Consider the following 21183-nt stretch of genomic DNA (forward strand, 5'->3'; position numbering starts at 1 on the left):
GGGGCTGGCCCGGAAGAAGGAGAAACCCTGAAAAGAAAACAGCAACAAGCCGAGCTGCTGTGATAGAGAGGAGCAAGATGGCGGCGCCAAAGGGGAAGCTTTGGGTCCAGGCCCAGCTAGGGCTCCCGCCGCTGCTGCTGCTGACCGTGGCGCTGGCCGGAGGCTCGGGTACTGCAGCGGCTGAAGCGTTTGACTCGGTCCTGGGGGACACAGCGTCCTGTCACCGGGCATGTCAGCTGACCTACCCCTTGCACACCTACCCCAAGGTAGGTAGGGCCCATCGCTAGCGAGCTCCCCGTATCCCTCGCTGCCCATCTCGTGGCTTCCCTCACCGGTGTCAGCCCGGGGACCCTAGTGGTGAATCTGCACCCCAGCTGCTCCACCGCTCGTTTGTAGGCTGCACCCTACAACCTCGGGTCCTGCTTGCATCCAGCTCCTTGTAATTGCCGGAAGTTTGTGCTGTGGGACTCGATGATAGGCTGAGGGGACACAAAGATGAGAAACAGACGAGCCCTTGGGAGCCTGGCGGGGCCACAAGGGAGTGTATCTCTTGCTGGGGTGGACTGGAGATGAATGCGAGGTCCTGACCTACTAGCAGTGTGGGGGTGGGGAGGAAGGGGCGGTGCACGCCTGCACAAAATAGCGACTTTCCAGCCCGTGTTTATTGCGCGCCTCTTTGGGTCTGGGCGCGTTCTGTTCCGCGAGTCGGACAAGCTGACAATTCCCCTGCGGACTTAAGTGTGAAGTCAGCCCCCGTAGTTACGAGACGCACTAGAAAGGAGGACTTCCTGTCTGTGTTGAACGACTGTGTGCGAGCCTGCTGCCTTCATGAGGCAGCTGATAGGGTTCTGCCTTCAAAAGAAATAAAGTAAAATAAAGGTCGTCACTCAGTGCAGAAGATAAGGGACCCACGGAGTAGTTCAAGGAATTCGGCTGTCCTATGGAAGACGAACACAGTGTAGCTAGAGAAGGGACCGATTCCTAGTCCTGGCCCCACCCCGCAGCAGCTGCCTAGCCTTTAATTCTGCCTCCTTAAGTTGTTTTTCAGTTTCTTATGAATTCTGTTTACTCAACATTCTAAATTGCTTGGTGATTTCTCCCCTCCACGCCCCCCCTCCTTTCCCATATATAATTAAGGTTTATACCCCTTCCCTCCTAGCTTTGTAAGTGCTTTCGCTAATGCTGGTGGGGTTTTTTTCCCTTGTTTTCTTTGGTCTTCTGTATGCTGTTTGCTTAACCACTGCGGCTATCCCTCTTTCCCCCCTTCAGCTACAAAGTAGCCAGAATGACAGTTCCAGTGACTTTAGAATGTTCCATATTGACAAGTGCTTTCGTGTCTTTTATAGGGGAAGGTACAGGGTAAACTCTGTGCCTCCCAGCATTTTCTTTCCCTTACATACCAGAGGATCCTTAGTTACAAACAAAACATAAATGGCTCCACAAAATTGTGTTGGGACCAGCCTAAAATTTTCTAAGTCAGAACTTAATAAATAATTGAGAGAAAGGAAGAGCTGGGCATGGTAATGGACACCTCTAATTACAGTCTCCAGAAGGCTGAGGTCAGAGGGTCATGAGTTTGAGGCCTGCCTGGGTCAGTCTTGGGGAGTGAGGATTCTGCTTTCAGACTTTAGTCAATAAAGCTCACATCATTAAAACCGCTTCTACAAGAAAGTTCATCAATGCTGATTGTCTAGAATCAGACAGAGATATACTTCGTTATGTTAGGGTTTTGTTCCCTCTTTTAGGATTTTCCTTGCAAATGTAGCCAGAATTCTGGGAACATAACCTAATGTAAAAGGTATGCATACCAGGAATCCTCGGCTATTTCTTGGATGTGGTTGTTGTTTGCTTTTGAGACAGGATTCCCTATGGCTCAGGTTGGTTGGTTAGTCTCCTGCCCAGGCCCCCCAGGGCTGCTGGGAGGACAGACAGGCATCACCACGTCAGATGCCTTGGGTATTGGTCTCATAGTCACGAGTGCTGTTCTTAACCAGAGCTCCCGATGATTGGCTCCATGACTGTCCTGGACTTAAATTTATTTTGTTTTTGAGACAGGATATCAGGTTGGCCTAGAACTCATGACAGTCCTCCTGCCTCACCCTCCAAATTCTAGGATGAATGCAGACAGTGTCTTGACATGCAGCCAACATGGCCTCCAACTAACTCAGAATTCTCTTACCTCTGTCTCCTAAATGCTAAGGGTTGAGATTATACGTGTGTCCACCACACCCAGCTCAAAACTTACTCTCTTACTGGGCATGGTGGCACATAACTTTAATCCCAGCGCTTGGGAGGCAGAGGCAGACAGATCTCTGAGTTTGAGGCCAGCTTGGTCTGTAGAGTGAGTTCCAGGACAGGCAGGGCTACACAAAGAAACTCTGTCTCAAAAAGACTGAAAACAAACAAACAAGAGAAAAGAGTGGATAAAAAGTTAAGTGTCTTGCTGAAGGTCCTTATAACTAAGAAGTAGTGGAGTAGAAATTGAGTCTTCAACCTGGCTACCCTATGCTGTTGCCATCACATAAAGTTGTATTACGAATACTTATTCCACTGTTTCTAGAGGCCCTCCCTGAGTTATTGTGCATTGCAGCACAGGGAAAAAGCAGAGTGTGTTACAAGAAAGTAAATTAATTCAATCTCACATTGCCTCGCATTGCCTTTCTGTAGCTGGCAGAGAGAAATCTCAGTTTAATGACTGTATAATTATTGTAAGGATATAGAGTTTGTAAGTAGGTCATTTTTTAATTAATACATTTTGCCCTTTGTTCTCAAAGATGCAGTCGTATGATGTCTTGAGTTGAAGTGTAAGGGAGTTAAGTTATATCAGTAACAAAACTAGAGTCAGTGTGATCAGTTTCCACAGGGTATGCACTTCAGGGCATGTGAGTCTGTAGTCCACTCTGGCTCCACTCTTAACTATTCCTGCTGACCAGTTCATTTCCAAGGGTTTCATTTTGTAAGCTGTAGCAGAACCACGTATTTGCAGAGCTAGTGTGAAGATTGAAGACAATCTGACGCTTTCAGCGCAATGCCTAACACAGCCATGGGTGTGTTCTTCTCGTTCTGTGCGCTCAGGTTTGCGCACGTTTGAATTTGTAGTCCTGAGTAAGAGGATTCGTAAAACCGTGCATGTAGCTCATGCCCATAAGCCCAGCACTTAAGAGGCTGAGGTAGGAGGATTGCTGTGAGTTTGAAGCCAGCCTGGGCTACAAGGTAAGCCAAAAGCAAGGGAAAATAGGTTGATGGACTTAGCTAAGTTAACTAAGGGTAAGAAAATGTGTGTGGAAGCGATCTAGGCAGCACTGTTGTTCAGGGACCTTGAGTTACTTACGTAGTGAGTGATATCATTGTGACGGGAGGCACTGCTGCCTTGTGTTCTGTGTTCGGAGATGATAGTTTCTATAAGCTTGCCCGTGGATTGGGGTATGTAAGATCATGACATTTCTGCCATGTTTGGATTTGTATTCTATAGATGATAGTTTCTATAAGCTTGCCCCTGGATTGGGGTATGTAAGATCATGACATTTCTGCCATGTTTGGATTTGTATTCTATAGAATACAAAAATGTTTGAGCTAAGGATAAGATTCTTTGCTTTAAAAAAAAAAGATTTATTTTTTCATGTGTATGGGTGTTTAGCCTGCATATCTGTCTGATTACCATGTGCGTTGCAGAGCTGGCAAACACCAGAAGAAGGTATGGATCCCTTGGAGTTGGAGTTACAGATAGTTGTGAGCCGTCATATGGATGCTAGGAGCTGAGCCTGGGTTCTCTGGAAGAGCAGCTGCTGAGCCAACTCTCCAGCATACTCTTTATGGGTGTGAACACAGGGCCTGGCACATTGTGGGTGTTTATTTACTATATTATTAATGTAATATCTATCAGTACAACATGCTGTGAATGTATAACCCTCCTCGTGTGCCAGGTTAATATGAGAGTGTTCTCATTTACAGCCCCGAGGACACTGAGAGTCAGAGAGATTGGTAGCTTTACCAAGGTTGTACAGAATAAGTGGTGAGGTGAGCGTTCGGGCCTGATTCCTGACCCACTGCGCTCTGCAGCATGCCATATGGTTCCTTCACGTTGGTTCTGGGTGTCTTTTGGGGTTGGCTTAACAAAAGAAAGCCTATCTGAGCGGGGCCTACTGGCACATATGAACAGTCCCAATATTCAGGAGCTGACTGAGACCACGGGATTTAGAGTTCCAGATCAGTTTGGTATACAGAGCAAGCATATCTGAAAATAAAATGTCACTGGCGTGGTCATGGTAATGAGCTCTTTCTTCCTGCTTCCTGTGTGCAGTATAAGGAAATACGAGGTGCTCCAGAAACAGGAGAATTCTTACGCTGTGTTACAAAGCCTGTAAACTGTAAATGCTGCTCATATATGAAATATAGTTTTTACCTTAGCAATGAATGTAGTTAGAACCAAGGCCACAAAATGAGCCACTTCCAAAGTTGTACAAGAAAACTTCATGTCAGACTTGCAGCCATATGGGTTATTGCTGCTACATTAGGTTTACTAATTATTCTGCTGAAGAGACGTCCACACTATAACTGTTTGGGTGCCAAGTAGTAACTGGATTTTCTCAGACTCCCACCTCCCAGTAATGACATAGAGACCTTTTATTCATTTTGAAAGTTTGGCCTTAGCTTAGGCTTGTTCCCAGCTAGCTCATAATCTAGCCTACATTCTGTCACGTGGTCGATTACTGCTCAATCTTAGTCCTAGCTCTGGTTCTTCCTCCATGTCTGGCTGGTGATCCCTTTCCTGATTCTTTCCCAGAGTTCCTATCTCTGCTGGAAGTCCTCCCTTTCCTGCCTTCGCTATTGGCTGTTCAGCTCTTTACTAAACCAATCAGAAGATGTTGGAGGAAGTGATTACAAAATAGGATGCAACCAAAGAACAACAATCCCAAAGTCAGCTTTGCACTCAGCCTTCTGCTGGTGCAGAAGCCAGCATGTGAATGCACAAAGACACAGCGCGCAGAAGATCACCCCAACAATGTGGCTGTCCTCCACAGTTGCTAACTGGGATATGCGCATGTGTCCTTATTAAGGCCTGCCGGTTTGCACAGTGGGTTACACAGAAATTACAAGGGCTTCCTTACATATACTAGTTTGTTTAAAATACAGTATTCATCAGAGAAAAGAAAAGATTGTTGATCTCATTGATGTCTCGTTATGCAGTTACTATTTTCTAAGCATAAAGAACTATCCTAAAAAAAAGAGAAAAAAGTCCTATTTTGATTTTTTACATACAGCTCTCAATGCTTGTAATTGTTATTTTCTACTTTTAAAACATATTATTATAAAAAAGAAAAATATTACTGTTATGATTATTACTACTAATATTTATTAACATCTCATATGTCTCACACACTTTAGGATTAGCAGTCTTGGCCAGGTGTGGTGGCATACACCTTTAATCCCAGCACTTTGGAGGCAGAGGCAGGTGGATCTCTGTGAGTTTGAGGACAGCCTGGTCTACAAAGTGACTCCAGGACAGCCAGGGCTACACAGAGAAACACTGTCTCAGAAAACCAAAAAAAAAAAAAAAAAAAAGATTAGTAGTCTTCCAAAATAGTATTGTCTTATTTTATGATTAGAAAACATGAGATAAAGTAACTAGCACAGGTTTTTTGTTTTGTTTTGCCAGAAAATTTTGATTCTGGTCTAGCTGATTGTAGTAACTGTTCCCATACATCACATGGTTGCTCTTGTTTGTATTCTCAGTTAAAGTAAGCCTAAATAAATAAATAAAATAAAATAAAATAAAAACCATCGGGGGCTCAGCTGTTAAGAGCATTTGCTGTTCTTGCAGAAGACTCAGGTTCTATTTCCTGCAACTGTGTGGCAGCTCACAACCTCCTGTTAACTGCAGTACCAGAATTCTGATGGCTTCTGGCCTCTCCTGGCTCCTGCATGCACACGGTACTCATGTACTCACATGGGCTGACACACACACATACAAATTCTTAAAGACCAATGTTTAAACATATAAAAATACTTATGAATATTTGTATAGATACCTCACCTCATTTTTGTTCTGTCCTTTGTTTTGCCATTTGCTATATGAAGCTGGTCCTGATACTTTTGCTAATGAGCTGATGGTTAGGCATCATTCAGTGTCCAGAAGGTCAGCCTGATTCCACATCCAGTGCCTGCTCCAGGCACTGCTTGCCTCTGGACCAGAACGGATTGATGGACCAGGGGTCAAAGGTCTCAAAGTCTTGTTTCTTGCTCAGTACGGGACTCGTGGCTGGGCACTAGGCCAGGTTCCCAGTCTCTCAGGGGAGGTAGAAAATGAGTTTTCCACAGAACGTTACAGGTTAGCTCTTTTAGAATGAGATTGTTGCTATCAGAAGGCAGTGGAGACTCTGGAGCGCCATAAGCCTGCGATGATACCAAGAGTATTACAGCTCCGTGGTTGAGCTGCTGTGCTAAGCATGGCAGAGGAAGCAGGCGGATGTCCAGCAGCCGCTGCCAGGCAGGTCTGGCGAGATGCAGACTTGGCGGTGCTTCACTGGAGTCAGCAGTGGCAAAGGCAGTTCCACCATTGCTGTCTGACCACCAGGTTTCTGGCTGTGGGTCCTCCCACCCCACCCCTGGAATAAATGGAGTCTCTCATAGTCATGGTAGAGGAAGGGTGAGCAAGAGAGCCGAGAGCACGCCAGCCTTTGTTTGTCAACCTTAGGCAGTGGGGAGGTTTTGAGGATGAGTGTGACTAATTCACTAGGGCTAAGGGTGCCAGGAAGCTTAATCTGCATACAGTGGTACAGTACATTTACGTGTAGTAATGCTGGGTTCCTATCACAAGAAGGAAAAAACAGTATTTAATTATCCTATGGATGCGAGGATAACTTCCAGGTACTATTAGAGGTTATTTACTCGAGGCTAGGATCTCCTTGCATAGGGTGGGGGTACTTCCAGAAATTCCCTGTGCTTGAACAAGTTCCTTATCAGGAAAGGGTCCGGCCTGTAATCTTCCTCGAGGGCTATGTGACACTCCTTACAAGATCTGGGGTTACCAAATCAGGTGGAATGAAAACCCCATTGAAAAAGGGGAGTCCACCTTCACAGACTGAACGCAAAACGCCTACCCAGAGATGTCAGACTTCAGCCTCACCAGCAGAGTTCCGCAGCTCTGCGTGTGGATGTAGCGGAAGCAGGGCTGCCACTGGCTAACTCCTGTCTGCTTTGTGCAGGGTTCTGCTTGTGACTGTTATTTCTATTTCCAAGTTTTCTACCTGTAAGTTGTGGCCACGGAATATGCAAAAAAGGGTGCCACATTTAGCCACTTGGCTTTTTTCTTAGTATCACTTTAAAAATAAGGAACTGGGGACTAGGGAATGTGGCTCGGTTATTAGAATGCTGGCCTAGTATGCACAGGCTCTGGGTTCTCGATCCCCTGCACCACACAAGCCAGGTGTGGTGTCCCAGGAAATCCCAGCATCAGGAAGGTAGAGACAGGAGAGATGGCTCAGCAATTAAAGGGACTGACTGCTCTTCCAGAGGACCTGGGCTCAATTCCCAGCACCCACGTGGCAGCTCACAGCTGTCTGTGACTCTGGTTCCAGGGGATCTGCATGTAGGTGATACATAGACATACTTGCAGGCACAACATCAGTATACCTAAAAGAAAAATAAAATACTTGAAAACAAAAGTACAAGGCCATTGTTTATTGCATAGGAAGTTAGAAGCTAGCCTAGTGTGTGAGAAACCAAGTCTACAACCAAATAATTCAAATTAGGAACTAGAACTTTTTTCCCTTTTAGTATAAAACTTACTGTATGGTTTAAAATGAACATTAACTTCACTTTCTTTTTTTTTTCTTTTTTTTAAAATTAATTTATTCAGATTACATCTCAATTGTTATCCCATTCCTTGTATCCTCCCGTTCCTCCCTCCCTCCTGCTTTCACCCTATTCCCCTCCCCTGTGTCTGTGACTGAGGGGGACCTCCTCCCCCATTATATGGTCACAGCCTCTCACGTCTCATCTTGGTAGCCTGCTTATTAACTTCACTTTCTTCTTGACCTTTTTTCCAGCTTAAAGACCAGCCTTATTTTTTGGTAACCTTCTTTATTCTTGAAATTCCCAGGAGGAGGAGTTATATGCGTGTCAGAGAGGTTGCAGGCTGTTTTCAATTTGCCAGTTTGTGGACGATGGAATTGATTTAAATCGGACCAAATTGGAATGTGAATCTGGTAAGATGCTATGCTGATGATGTCAGCTGTGCGTAACAGTAGGGCTTTCTTTGAGTTGAGTTATGCTTTTGATGTGTTTTTCCTAGAAAACGACAGACATCCTGTTTATACCAGTCACCATATTGTAATTATAAAATCAGAGTTTTAATAGACGCTGCTAAAGATGTCACAGGCTCTAATCCATCTGCATTGAGACAGTGTTGATTCTGTGTTGTGGAGAGGATTCTTTGTTTAACCAAGCATTCTGTTTAGACAAATGCAGAGGTAATTATCCAAGTCATAATTCACCACTACCTTTTCACGGATAGGATAATTTCCCTGAACCTTTCAGTCAGTCAGCTAGTTGACAGAGCTCCAAGGTTTTTACTGAATCAGGCCTTTGACTCTGAAGGGTTTAATAGAGTATTCTTTATCAGTCATGCCAGTAAAAGTAGCCAGAGGCTTTGTCACCAGTTAACTGCTATTCTTACCTTTTGGTGAAAGAGATGCGTTTAGTAAAAGAAACCTACAACCAGGACACAATGAACATTTAACCTTCGAAAAGAACTGTAATGGAATCTTGTGGTCCCCCCCCCCCATGTACTCAGTGTGGTGGCACACAGCTTTCCCCTGACGGGGCTCTCCCCCCCTCCCCCATGTACTCAGTGTGGGGGCACACAGCTTTCCCCTGACGGGGCTCTCCCCCCCTCCCCCATGTACTCAGTGTGGTAGCACACAGCTTTCCCCTGACGGGGCTCACACACTATTCTGTGATATCATGACCTTATTTTTATGTCCCAATCTCCTCACTGGCCATCTTTGTATATTCATAGTGCCATGCCCAGTTTATCTGGAGCCCCTGAGTATGTTACAGATACTTATCTGAGTTGAGAAGAAAATGCAGTTGCTACAGTGATGAAATGTTACCTCACAGTGAAGAAGTGGCCAGCGAGCTGAAGGAAATGAGTGTATCTGATAGAGCCATTTCAGCTTCTCCCTGGTCTTGGGAGTGCTGAGAGTCAAACCCAGGACCTGGTGTGTGCCAGCCCAGTTCTCACCACGCACAAACTTCAGCTGTGAGGATCCCTTACAGGAACGTCATCAAGTAGCCAGAACCCAGGTGTGAACACTAGACTTGTTGATGAGACACTGGGCTTGTAGAGGAGAGGCGGGAGTTCCACTGAAGTGTTTCCTGCTATTGCCAACAGTGGCAGCTCCTGAGAGAAGTGCTTGCCTACGTCTTACAGTACGCCAGATCCCTTTCTTTTGCAGCCTTCGTCTTTACCACCCTGCTCCTCTTTCTAAGAATTTGTGGTTTTCTTTCAGCCTGCACAGAAGCGTATTCCCAACCTGATGAACAGTATGCCTGCCATCTTGGCTGCCAGGATCAGCTGCCATTTGCTGAACTGAGACAAGAGCAAGTAAGAGACAATGCTGCCTTTCCAAGCTGCCTCATGTGCTTGGCCTTGTGTCATGTGACATGGCCATTGCCAGCATGGTCTTATTTTACTGTTAGATTTTATCCTTAGTTTTCATTTTTGTTTTTTGTTTTTGTTTGTTTCCTTGTTTTTGTTTTTCAAGATGGTTTCTCTGTGCAGCCTTGCCTGTCCTGGACTTGATTTGTAGACCAGGCTGACCTCAAACTCACAGAGATCCACCTGCTCTGTCTCCCAAGTGCTGGAATTAAATTGTGTACCACCACGATTAGCTGGATCTTAATGTTTAGAAAAAAAGTTTTTAATTAATTAATTTTTGAATGTTAATTTTTCAATAAGTTTCAAAATTGGAAATATTAGCTGTCTCTCCACTGTGCAGCCACAGTTACTCACCCTGAAGTATTTTGCAGGTATACAAGGATATGCAGAGGAGTTTAGTTCCTACAGCGTGTAAAGCCTCTCTTTCACTGCTGCTATCCCATGTGGATGCACTGTGCAGCCCTCGTGTGGGCTGATGTACTGAGGCAGCTCTCACACAGCCCGGCTTGGCCCTGGGCTTGGGCAATAGCTGGGGGGACCTGATGTGTCTGATTTCAGGGTTCCAGGCTTGAGCTGTCATACCGAACTAAAGTAGCCTCTTCCTTGTATGTGAGCATGAAAGTTCCTTCTAATAGTTTTCTTTTATAAATGTTATATATATAAAGTAAGAACATAGGACTAGAATTGCTGAAGTTTGTACAGTTGTAATTTTGAGAAATAGAGCAAAATTGCCCTCCATGGAATTTGTAAAAAAATTTTAATTTGACAAATAACACATATTATAAAAATACACACTCTTCTACCTTCAGTGAATTTGAGTATAAATTATAGTTGTATAACTGTTGTCACTGTCTAATTCCACACATTCCTGTCACCCCAAAATGAGCTCCTAGACCCGTTAGCAATCACCTTTCTTCTAATTTGTGTTTTCTCAAGTAACATTAAACATATTTTCAAGTGTTGAAGGAACACTAACTATTTCAGTTCTTAGCTTCCCGCCCCTGGTTATATCTGCAGAACAGCTCACTTCCTAACCTGGGCGGTAGTTTTTGTTTCTGCTCCTGTTCCCATGTGCCTAGCGAGTCTCTCACTCTGGGGAAGTGTGCTTTTCTTTGTGAAGTCTTAACTCCCCTCCCCCCAGTTTGGACTAGGCTCCCCCCCCCCCTCGCTTCCCTGTGTTGATCCCTTTCCTCTATAAAGTGTGTGATTAAACACAAGTGTAGGCTCAGTGGTTAAGAGCACATAAACACAAGTGCACGCTGATGACTGAAGTAGATACAGTGTGTAGACATGTCATGCTTATAACTTCCACTTTCAGAACCTAAGCCTGGCAGACTGCAGTGTAAGGTTAGCCTAGAACCATATAGCAATACGCCAGCTCAAAAAATAAAAAGAGAAACACCTGGTTTCTGATCATTAAAAAATGTATAACCTTAGTAAGTACCCGTGAGTGGATCTGTGATAGGCCTCACAGCTATTACATGGGGAAACTGGATCTTCAATGCAGATTTTCTTACTCTAAAGCTGTTCTTTTAATAGCTCTGATGTCTTTGCTGATGTAAGATGAGCCAGAGCTGCCCCTAGAGCTCAGCAGTCTGCACTCCAGATGTGCTGGGGTCAGTGCTGCCTAGTAAGGTAAAAGGTCCAAATTGGGGTGGATGGGGACAGTACCAGTTGGTGTTACAGTCTTGTCAGGAGAGAGCCCATCACATCTATTAATAACATACAAATGCGTCCTGAGCAGTCACCGTCATCAAATGTCACTTCCGGTATACAGTTTTCCCTTTGGTGTTTCTTAAGACATGATTGCCCCTTTTTTTGGAACATTAGGAGGATAAGAATGATAGGAGGTGTTCTTTCCCATTCACATCTGTCATTTGGTGGTCCTTATTTAATGAGATCTTAAGAGTCCCCGTGCTGCCAGGCATGGTGGCGCACGCCTGTAATCTCAGCACTCGGGAGGCAGAGGCAGGCAGATCACTGTGAGTTCGAGGCCAGCCTGGTGTACAGAGTGAGTCCAGGACAGCCAAGGCTACACAGAAACACCCTGTATCAAAAAATCCAAACAAGCAAACAAACAAAAGAGTTCGCATGTTGTGGGACTTTACTCAAAGCCTGTTAGACTGATAGAGGTCATGGGTTGTGTATGAAGGCGTTGGATGGTGAGTTTGAGCAGCCTGGGATGTTAGCTTTCCCATAGTTAGTTTGCTGATGATTGAAGCTGTCCACCTGTCCGTGGGATTATCCTTACCCTCACCCAGTGAGATCTGAGTCATCTCCGTTGTGTTGCTCTCTGCATACACATACGGTAAGTAGTGTGTCTCTTACTAATTAAAGTTGTTGTTTGTTTGCTTAGCTCATGTCCCTGATGCCAAGAATGCACCTCCTTTTCCCTCTGACTTTGGTGAGGTCGTTCTGGAGTGACATGATGGACTCCGCACAGAGCTTCATAACCTCTTCATGGACTTTTTATCTTCAAGCCGATGATGGAAAGATAGTAATATTCCAGGTGACACCGTGTCTCTCCCAGCGTCTCCAGCCAATCGCCATTTCTTATAGCAGTGCCTTGGCATAGAACCATGTAATCCATCCCTTACATATGTTGTCAGTGGGTGCTGCTTAACTGGCCTTCATGGGAACACCGAGCAGAGGACACAGTGTGATCCCCTTTCCATCTGTCCCCTCAGCCTTACCTCAGGTTCAGCACATAGTTGGTCTTATTGGTTCTATAGTGACTAAATTGATTAAATAAGACATTTAGATGGGAAGATAAGAATTGTATACTTACAGTTGTCTAATAATTAACTGTATAGGGCTGGAGGGATGGCTTAGAGGTTAAGAGCACTGACTGCTCTTCCAGAGGACCTGGGTTCAATTCCCAGCACCCACATGGCAGCTCACAACTGTCTGTAACTCCAGGAGCTAACACCTTCACACAGACATACATGCAGACAGAACACCAAGGCACATAAAATAAAAATAAATACATTATTTAAAAAATAATAATTGACTGTATGATAATATGTTACTAGGTACTGATCTAGAAAGTTATATACAGTTGTCTGAGAGTACCTGTGAGAGATTGTTCCAGGATTCTGAGGGTGCCAGTATTTTGGGATGCTCAATTCCCTGATATAAAATGACATTGCATTTACCTATAACCTATAGTCTCCCTCCCTGTGTGGTTATGGGTCGTTTAACAATATAGTGTTCTTAAACTGAGATGGCTACAGATTGCTAGGTGGTAATACTATTACAGCATTGCTGTTGAATATCCAGTCAGTTAGCTGGAAAGTCATGCAGTGCACGACTGCACTTTAAATCGCCCCTGAGTTGCTTATGATACCTAGCTCAGTGTGAAAGCTGCACAGATAATTGTTACCCTATATTGTTTAATAATGGGGGCGGGGACTAGGGAGGGTAGACGCCTGTGCGTACTCAGCACAGATTTTTCCCCATGACTGGTTGAATCGTGAATATGAAAGGCAGTGACACGGAACCCACGGACATGGAGAACTGACTGTGTCACCTGAAGTCTTTAAACAGCCTCATGACGCTGTATCATCCCTGTCTGTAGATGAGGAAGCTGAGCATCCAGCTTGCTTTACGTCATGCTGCCAGTTACTAGTAGTATTCAGTTTACGCTCGGGGCACTAACAGCCTACTTCCCTTTAATTCAGTAGGTTCCCCGGATTTACCAGTCGTCAGATTGTGTTGTAACTCTGTCTTCCTCTCAAGTAGTAAGCCACAGCTTTTATACCGGTGCTGGCTGAATGACTTACTGTGGGGCTACTTTGTGATTTTTAGTATTTCCTGAGTTTGGGTCCTCTGAGCCTAATTCGATGGTGAGAACACACGAGCATCTTCTTTCTAATTATGCATAAATTGAGTGTAAGAGTGGAGCCCTTACTGATTCCTCGGAGAATGAGAGGTTATCTCTTTCCCTTAAGTCTATGTCAACTCAGGTGTAGCGTGGATGGAGAAAGTTTCTCTCCAGAGGCACAAAGATATGAAGTGTAGAAAATTTGCCTGCAGTGTGTCGGCTGTTTAGCGTTAAGAGAAGAACAGAATGTTTCAGATGAGAAAGGATATGATATGTATAGTATATATTTAGTTTAAAAATATTATTATGTTATAATCAGGATAATATATATTTTGCTAAAAATTTAGGCAGGCTTGTGAATTATTTTTGATCAACTAAAATTGAGATTCATTTTTATAAGATAATGATATTCAAGTATGTGGTTACTGTGTTTTTTTCAATTTAAATGTTGCTAGTATAGATGGTATATTCTAGAACCTGTTACTTAAAACAGAATCTAAGGCATAAATGACTTAATTTCTTTCATTACCATTTTAGTCTAAGCCAGAAATTCAGTATGCACCGCATTTGGAGCAGGAGCCTACAAACTTAAGAGAATCATCTTTAAGCAAAATGTCCTGTAAGTTTTATTCTAAGTAGATGGATAAACCTCAGCTGTCAGATCTGTTGTAATTGCCCGCTCTAATTGCTAATGCACTGGTCTAATCCATCTGGGAGCTTGCATTTCTTTTCTTTTCTTTTCTTTTCTTTTTTTAAGATTTATTTATTTATTATGTATACAGTGTTCTGCCTACATGTACATCTGCACACCAGAAGGTACCAGATCTCATTATAGATGGTTGTGAGCCACCACATGGTTGCTGGGAATTAAACTCAAGACCTTTGGAAGAGCAGCTAGTGCTCTTAACCTCTGAGCCATCCCTCCAGCCCCCAGGTTTGCATTTTTAACAAGTTCCACATCTAGGTGATGCTGCTAGCAAGGGGACCACCTGGAGAAGCACTGTTCTAAACATGCTCTCAAAGCATGCTTTGAGTATAAACTAACAAAGCAGTGTTGTTTTCTCAATAAGCAGAATAGTGAGTCTACCTTGAAAGTATGCCTTCCCCTGTTCTCTTTTTATTTCCATGCTAGCTGTCAGTTTAAATCATAATACAATGAAAATGCACTAACTACCTTATTTTAGTTATTGATATAATTAATTTACTGATTTTATTGTTGAGTGGGAATAAGGAGATTATGCTAACATAGACTGTTTGTATTAGAATAGAATAAAGCAAATTCTGTTACTCAAGTCCACGTGTAATTAAACAGAAAACATCAGTATCAAAACATATGAGCCAGGTGTGAGAACGGGCAGATTACAGGGGCAGAGGCAGCAGATGGCTGTGAGTTTGAAGCCACCCTGGGTACAAAACAAACATTTGGAAGTAAGGTAGGAAAATCATAATATGGTGGAATACTCATTTGGCTTTTGATGTGTCAAAGAAATTTTAACACGTAGAATGTATCAGATTACACTCACAAAAATTACCTGCATGATCATGCATCTAGAAGAGAGTGAGACTAGCATTTAGGATGCGTACTCATGGGCTTGTGCTGCCTTATTTCAGATCTGCACATGAGAAATTCACAAGCACACAAGAACTACCTTGACGACGAGGAAAGCGACGGCTTTCTAAGATGCCTATCTCTGTACGTATTTCTTCTTAACACGTGCACAAAAGATAAAGTCTGGCTTATGTCAGAGTAGTTGTTATTTTTAAATTAGAAGTTTAATAGTTAAAAAAAAGAGAGAGAGAATTTTTTTCAACCTCCTTTCCAAACTTGTACTTTTGAATGATTAGTGTGACGAAGGTAAAACCTGTAAAAATATGAGGTATGGTGTGCTGTTTTGATATGTATACACATCGTGTAATATCAGACAGGATAATTCGCCTACGCATCACCTTAGACATCTACATTTCTTTGAATCGCATTGGCCATCCTCTGTTGTAGCCGTTCTGAAGCAGTGCATTGCCCTTACCTGTGGTCACGCTGCTACACAGTGGGCAGAAACCGCTGTCTTCACACTGCCGCTTTACCTGGGGACCAGCCTCTTCAGCCTCCTTGGCCTGCTCCTTAGTAGAACCTAAACAGAACAGGTAGTTTTTTCCATAGCCCAAGGGCATTTTTGTTAGAATTCCTCAATTTGTGCTAGGAATTGTCTTACTCAGACACTTAAATTAAGCCTGGAGATGACGTAGTGGGTAAGGCCAAGCCTGGCAGCCGAAGCTCAGTCCTGGGGTGCACATGATGCAAGGAGGGAATCAACAGCCTCGGGGTGTCCTCTGACCGCCACACACCAACTTAAATAAGTTAGTTAGATAAGCTCAACTTTAAAGTACGTCTGAATGATTTAAGGATTGGGTTTTTATCTGCATGGACAGATAAGCAGTTAGAGATAGGTAAGGACCATAGACTAAGAAGAGCTAGGGACTGTCAACTCTGCAGAGATTCTTAAGGGGACTAGGAGACAGGCAGGAGTCATGGCTACCTCATGCCCTCCCTCCAGCTGAGCACCGTCAGGCGTTGTGATGGCGTGAAGAGGGTGTTATCAAAGTGTACGTGCTTCTACTCATCATAAGAGTGCCCATATGAGCCCCTCCCCTCCCCCACCCCTCAAGAAGGAAGGAATAAAACAAAGACAGTGGGCCATGCATTTTATTTGCTACTGTGTTATGTACTAGACCAAGCATTTTGATAAAGGTGCAAGCCATTCTGGTCACAATGCATTGTTCTAGAGGATCATTCTTACTGAGTATTATACTGCAGTGAAATATTTAAATTTGTGTCCTTGTGCATGCGTGTGTGTGTGTGTGTGTGTGTGTGTGTGTACACGTGTGTACAGCTTGTGGGAGCTGGTTCTCACCTTCCACTGTGTAGTTCTATGGATTGACCTCAAGTCATCAGGGTTTGGCAGCAAGCATCCTAACCAGCTGAGCAGTCTCACTGGCCCTAACCTAATAATTTAAAAGTAATATTTTGAATGTCTTACTTAGACTAACTCTTAACTAGGAGTTTATTTTCTAGAAGTTTCTGTGTTCAAATGTGAATTGTTATAGTATATCCTGTGTTGATAATGAGTGTCAAGAAGAGTCCCGTATGTAATGGCTAGGTGAAGGGGGTAGGCTGCAGTGCTGTGAGCAGGACGTTATGGAGGCAGATTGAGGCAGTGGGCAGGGAGGCAGGAGATCACGGACATGGGTGAGCATCTGCAGGATCTCTTTGGCTTTGCTGTGGAGGTTTGGGGAAAAGATCGATAGACTTGACAGTGAGCCCCATTTCCTGTCTGTACTAAATGCTGTAGTCCAGATATCAGATCTGTCTTCACTCAGGGAAGTGAGTTCCTTACAGAGACTGGAGAGGACAGGACCATGCACAGGAGAATGGGTGCTCTTTTGTTAACAGCAGTTCTTACTCTGTTGCCTTTTTAAAATTGGAATATTTAAAATTGAACTTAGTAAAGGAGAATTGCATGCTTCCTAGAAGTCTACTTCTTTTAAAGTAAATGTAAACACTTTATTTATTTGAGTATGGCACAGAACACGTGGAGATCGGAAGACAAGTCTTTGTTTTCACCATGTGGATTCCTGGGATCAAGCTCAGCTCAGTCTCCCACAGCCCAGTCCTCCTTTGTTAGGCTCTGGCAAACAGTGAATGGACCATTCATTGTTGATCTGTAGTGTAGCTCCTTGGGCCATGAATGAACATGTGAAAATTAGGGATTGTCATAGGTTCTACGAGTCCTAAATGCCCTCCTACTTTAAGATTTTTTATTTTTATTTATTTATTATCTATACAGTACTCTGTCTGCATGTACACCTGCACACCAGAAGAAAACATCAAATCACATAGATGGTTGTGAACCACCATGTGGTTGCTGGGAATCAAACTCAGGACCTCTGGAAAAGCAGTCAGTGTGTTTAACCTCTGAGCCATCTCTTCAGCTCAGATTTTTTTTTTTTTAATCCTAAGGAAAATATAGTGGTCACAAAATGTTTTATAATCCACTTACTCTACATACTTAAAATATTATAGGAAAACTGACTCCTGAGAGTTTGTTTTGAATCCTTTCATAAAGCAGATGATAATTTCATAATTTACCTTAACTTCTAGGAGTGTTTTTAAAATGAGTATCATTGCAATAACCTGAAAATTTAGAAACATTGTATTCAATTTATAGGATACTTGACTGCTTTGTCTAATTTAGTAATTAGAATGTTTTCTTCAGGTTTGGTGGTCCAAACTTGCAATCCTAGCAAGGTAGGAAGGCAAGCGATCTAGGTCAGCCTCATCACATACTGAATTCTGAGGTCCGGGCTACATGAAGCCTGCCTCAAAAGTAAATAAAAGCAAAACTTGTCTTGACAGTAGTTTGATGGGAATTATTTCTGGTTTTGTGTGATTTTTTTAAAAAATAGGGTCTTACTTTATAGCTTGAACTATCCTAGAACTCACTATGTAGGTAAGGCTGTCCTGGAACTCAAGAGATCCCTCTGCCTCTTCTTCTGCCTCTGCCTCTTGAGTGCTGGGATCAAAGATGTGTGTCACCAAGCCCAGCCATTTGAGGCAATTTTGTATACATAGTAGGAAGTCTGTATGTCTGATTTCATCATTATTAATTATTGTAAGAGTTATATAGCCATGTTACTGAAATTTTGAAATAGAGGAAAGAATATCAAATCATCCTAATAAAGTAGATGTTATATTTCTTTGTAATTATGTTTTGTTAGATAATTTTAAGGATGGTGCACAGAGTTTTTATTCTGAGTCTGTAAAGCAGCGTGGCTGATTGTTGTGCTGGTTTGCAGGAACTCAGGGTGGATTTTAACCATGACGCTTGTCCTCTCCGTGATGGTGCTGCTCTGGATCTGTTGTGCCGCTGTTGCTACAGCTGTGGAGCAGTATGTTCCCCCGGAGGTAAGGCTGAGCTTAACCCTTGGGCTACATGAGTAACCATTTTAAGTGTTGTTTAACTAGAGAAGGAAGGCCCTGCTAATAGGAAGAGAGCCGTGATGGTTTTACTCAGGTGAGGCTGGCACACGTGAAAACCACAAGTCTGTAAGCCGGACACAGTGGCTCCCACTCTGCACTGACATATCTGTTGAGGGCCTGGAGCATAGTGCCCCTCTCTGCTTCTCTAAGACTGAAGAGAACGGCTGGTGCCACTGTCTAAGCTGGGATGTGAGAGAAGACTTGTAGAGCCACTTAAAATTATGAATTAATTGCCATAACTATTGTTTTAGAAACTATGAGAATAGTCTCTGATTCTGAGTTCCTGTGCTCTGGCACATAGCAGGTCTTATTTTATTATATATATGAGCAGCCTTAAAAAAATCTAGGTAGTGTTTCTGTGATGCTTGGCTATGAAAGTAGTGATGCTGGAGTGAAGTTCATGTTAGATGTTTGTTTTGATTCAGGGTTTCGGTCTAACTCCAAAGCCTTCAATCTTTGTGTCTGGCCTGGAGTGGGTAAGCCAGGCCTCAGGACTGCTGTGCTCAGCACCTGCTTTGACACTGGGGAAGTACCCCCTCTAGGATGGGCGCTTCCTGCTTTGCCCTCCCATCTCCTCACTTGGTTGGAGTACTTGTTGGGGTGGTCTCTCACAGTGAATCCGCCCTTCTAGATAACTCTTTTAAAGGTGTATTTTATGTGTCTGTGTGTGTAAGTTTATGTGCACCATGTGTATGTGGGAGCCTCTGGATGCCAGGAGAGGGTGGCATTAGGTCCCCTGGATTGGAGTACAGGTGGTTGTGAGTGGGCATGTGGCTGCTGGGAACTGAACCCAGGTCCTGTGCAGTAGCATTCTCTTTCAGCTGCTGAGTTGTCTCTCCAGCCCTCAGATGACTTGATCTTTCTCGTTCATTTGAATTATATAATTCTGTGAGACAGTTTCTCCAGCTTCCTCAGGTCTTTGGGGAACACCTCCCTTAAAGTGGTTCAGTTTTGTGCTTTCATTCTTTTATTTTAGTATCTTAATTTTTTTTAATTACTTAATTTTACTTAAACGTATGTGTATATGACTGCTTGCTACATGTGTACCATGTGTATATAGGACTTACAGTGACCAAAAGAGCATCAGATCTCCTGGTGGAGCTAAAGGCAGTTACAGGCTGCCCAGTGTGGGTGCTGAGAACCGAACCCAAGTCCTGCAAGAGCTGCAAGAGCTGCAAGTGCTCTTAACCACTGAACCAGCTCTCCAGCCCCTGCTTTATTGGAATCTGTTTATACTTATGAAGATCTTTCTAGTAGTGTTAGAATGTTTCATTTATAGTCCGTGCTCTTAGAGATGGTTAAAACAGAGTGTGTCATTTTCCTTGTATGACAAGTTAGACACCTGCAGCAAGCATTTCCCTACGGAACAGGAGACTTTAGATCACTTGACATGCACCAGAACTCCAGAACGAAAGTTCCTGATGTGGCCAATTAAACTGAAGCACATTTACTTGGTGCTCATTGTTTCTCCTGTAAGGTTTAAGTTAGGACCTGTGGGAACAGCCCCTCCGGCCATGCACAGGGGACCTAGCCTCACCCATGAATATGCTCCAGTCTCAAAGATACCAAGAGAATTTTTCAAACCAAATATTCATAGGTTAATTATGTGTTACTTTTGATTGATTGTTTTGTTTTTGTGTTTTAAGACTGTATCTCTCTGTGTGGCCCTGGCTGGCCTGCAGCTTGCAGGGGCCTCCTTCTGCCTCCCAAGTGGCAGGAGCGCACCTCCATGCAGCTCTAGAGATTGAATCGTTGCTTGGAAACTTAGCTGGAGAGATTCCTGAGCATCCAAATGACGGTGCGCTGCGTCTTTCTTTTGCAGAAGCTGAGTATCTATGGTGACTTGGAATTCATGAATGAGCAGAAGCTGAACAGATACCCAGCTCCTTCTCTTGTGGTCGTTAGATCTCAGGCTGGGGATCCCGAGGAGGCCGGGCCTCTGCCCACCAAGGTGAACCTTGCCCACTCAGAAATCTAAGCTTTCTAAAAAAGTGTCGTTGACACATAAACTTCCATTCTTCATAGAGCTTTCTAAAATGGTTTTATTGGATATAGGCCTTAAGAAATCACTATGAAATGCAAATGAAGTTACCCAACTCAGTGAAGACTTTATTTGCTGTGACTTTACCTGTATTTTTCTAGTCATTTAAGATGGACATTGGGTTGTTTTTTATTTTACTAATATCGTAGCTACTTAGTTAGTTGCAATGGTCTTTTTGGTTTCCTCCTCTCTTAGCCAGATTCTCTGAGCTGGTCATTGTCCCCACCCCTGCCATGACCCTGTCGTCATCTCACTTAATAAGCTGAATACTTAGGGTGTGATGCTTCTGCCTGGAAACGGCCTCCAAACTGTACCCTGAAATATAGCAGAAAATGTTATTTAATGACACTACATTTTCAGTTGTATTGAATTGAAATCATTAAAATTTATTTGAATAATTTGAAACTTGAGTATCAGACTTTCTTGCTCTTCCCCTCACCCTTTCCCAGCGCAGAGTCATGAGATGCTGTACATCTGCTGCTCTCCGGCAGGTCGATGGCTGTGCTTAAAGCAAAAATGACCTTCTCAGAAGTGGCATTTGGGGTGTGTGTGTGTGTGTGTGTGTGTGTGTGTGTGTGTGTGTGTGTGTGTGTGTTGTGAGGAACATTTGCATGCCACAGCTT

General features: G+C 43.5%; 2 protein-coding genes across 2 annotated transcripts in view; one reads left to right on the plus strand and one right to left on the minus strand.

Moving 5' to 3' along the window:
- Nucleotides 1-20965, plus strand: TMEM59 (transmembrane protein 59). The gene is made up of 8 exons (XM_084785593.1): nt 1-266; nt 8102-8207; nt 9513-9607; nt 12018-12170; nt 14022-14103; nt 15096-15177; nt 18336-18444; nt 20342-20965. The coding sequence occupies exons 1-8, from the start codon at nt 78-80 to the stop codon at nt 20495-20497; spliced, it is 972 nt and encodes a 323-aa protein (XP_084641719.1). The 5' UTR covers nt 1-77; the 3' UTR covers nt 20498-20965.
- Nucleotides 1-21183, minus strand: part of DIO1 (iodothyronine deiodinase 1) — a 365641-nt gene that overhangs the window by 245529 nt on the left and 98929 nt on the right. The window lies entirely within an intron of this gene.

Source organism: Acomys minous (genome assembly GCF_964271855.1).
Source record: "Acomys minous genome assembly, chromosome: 6".
Lineage (NCBI taxonomy): Eukaryota > Metazoa > Chordata > Mammalia > Rodentia > Muridae > Acomys > Acomys minous.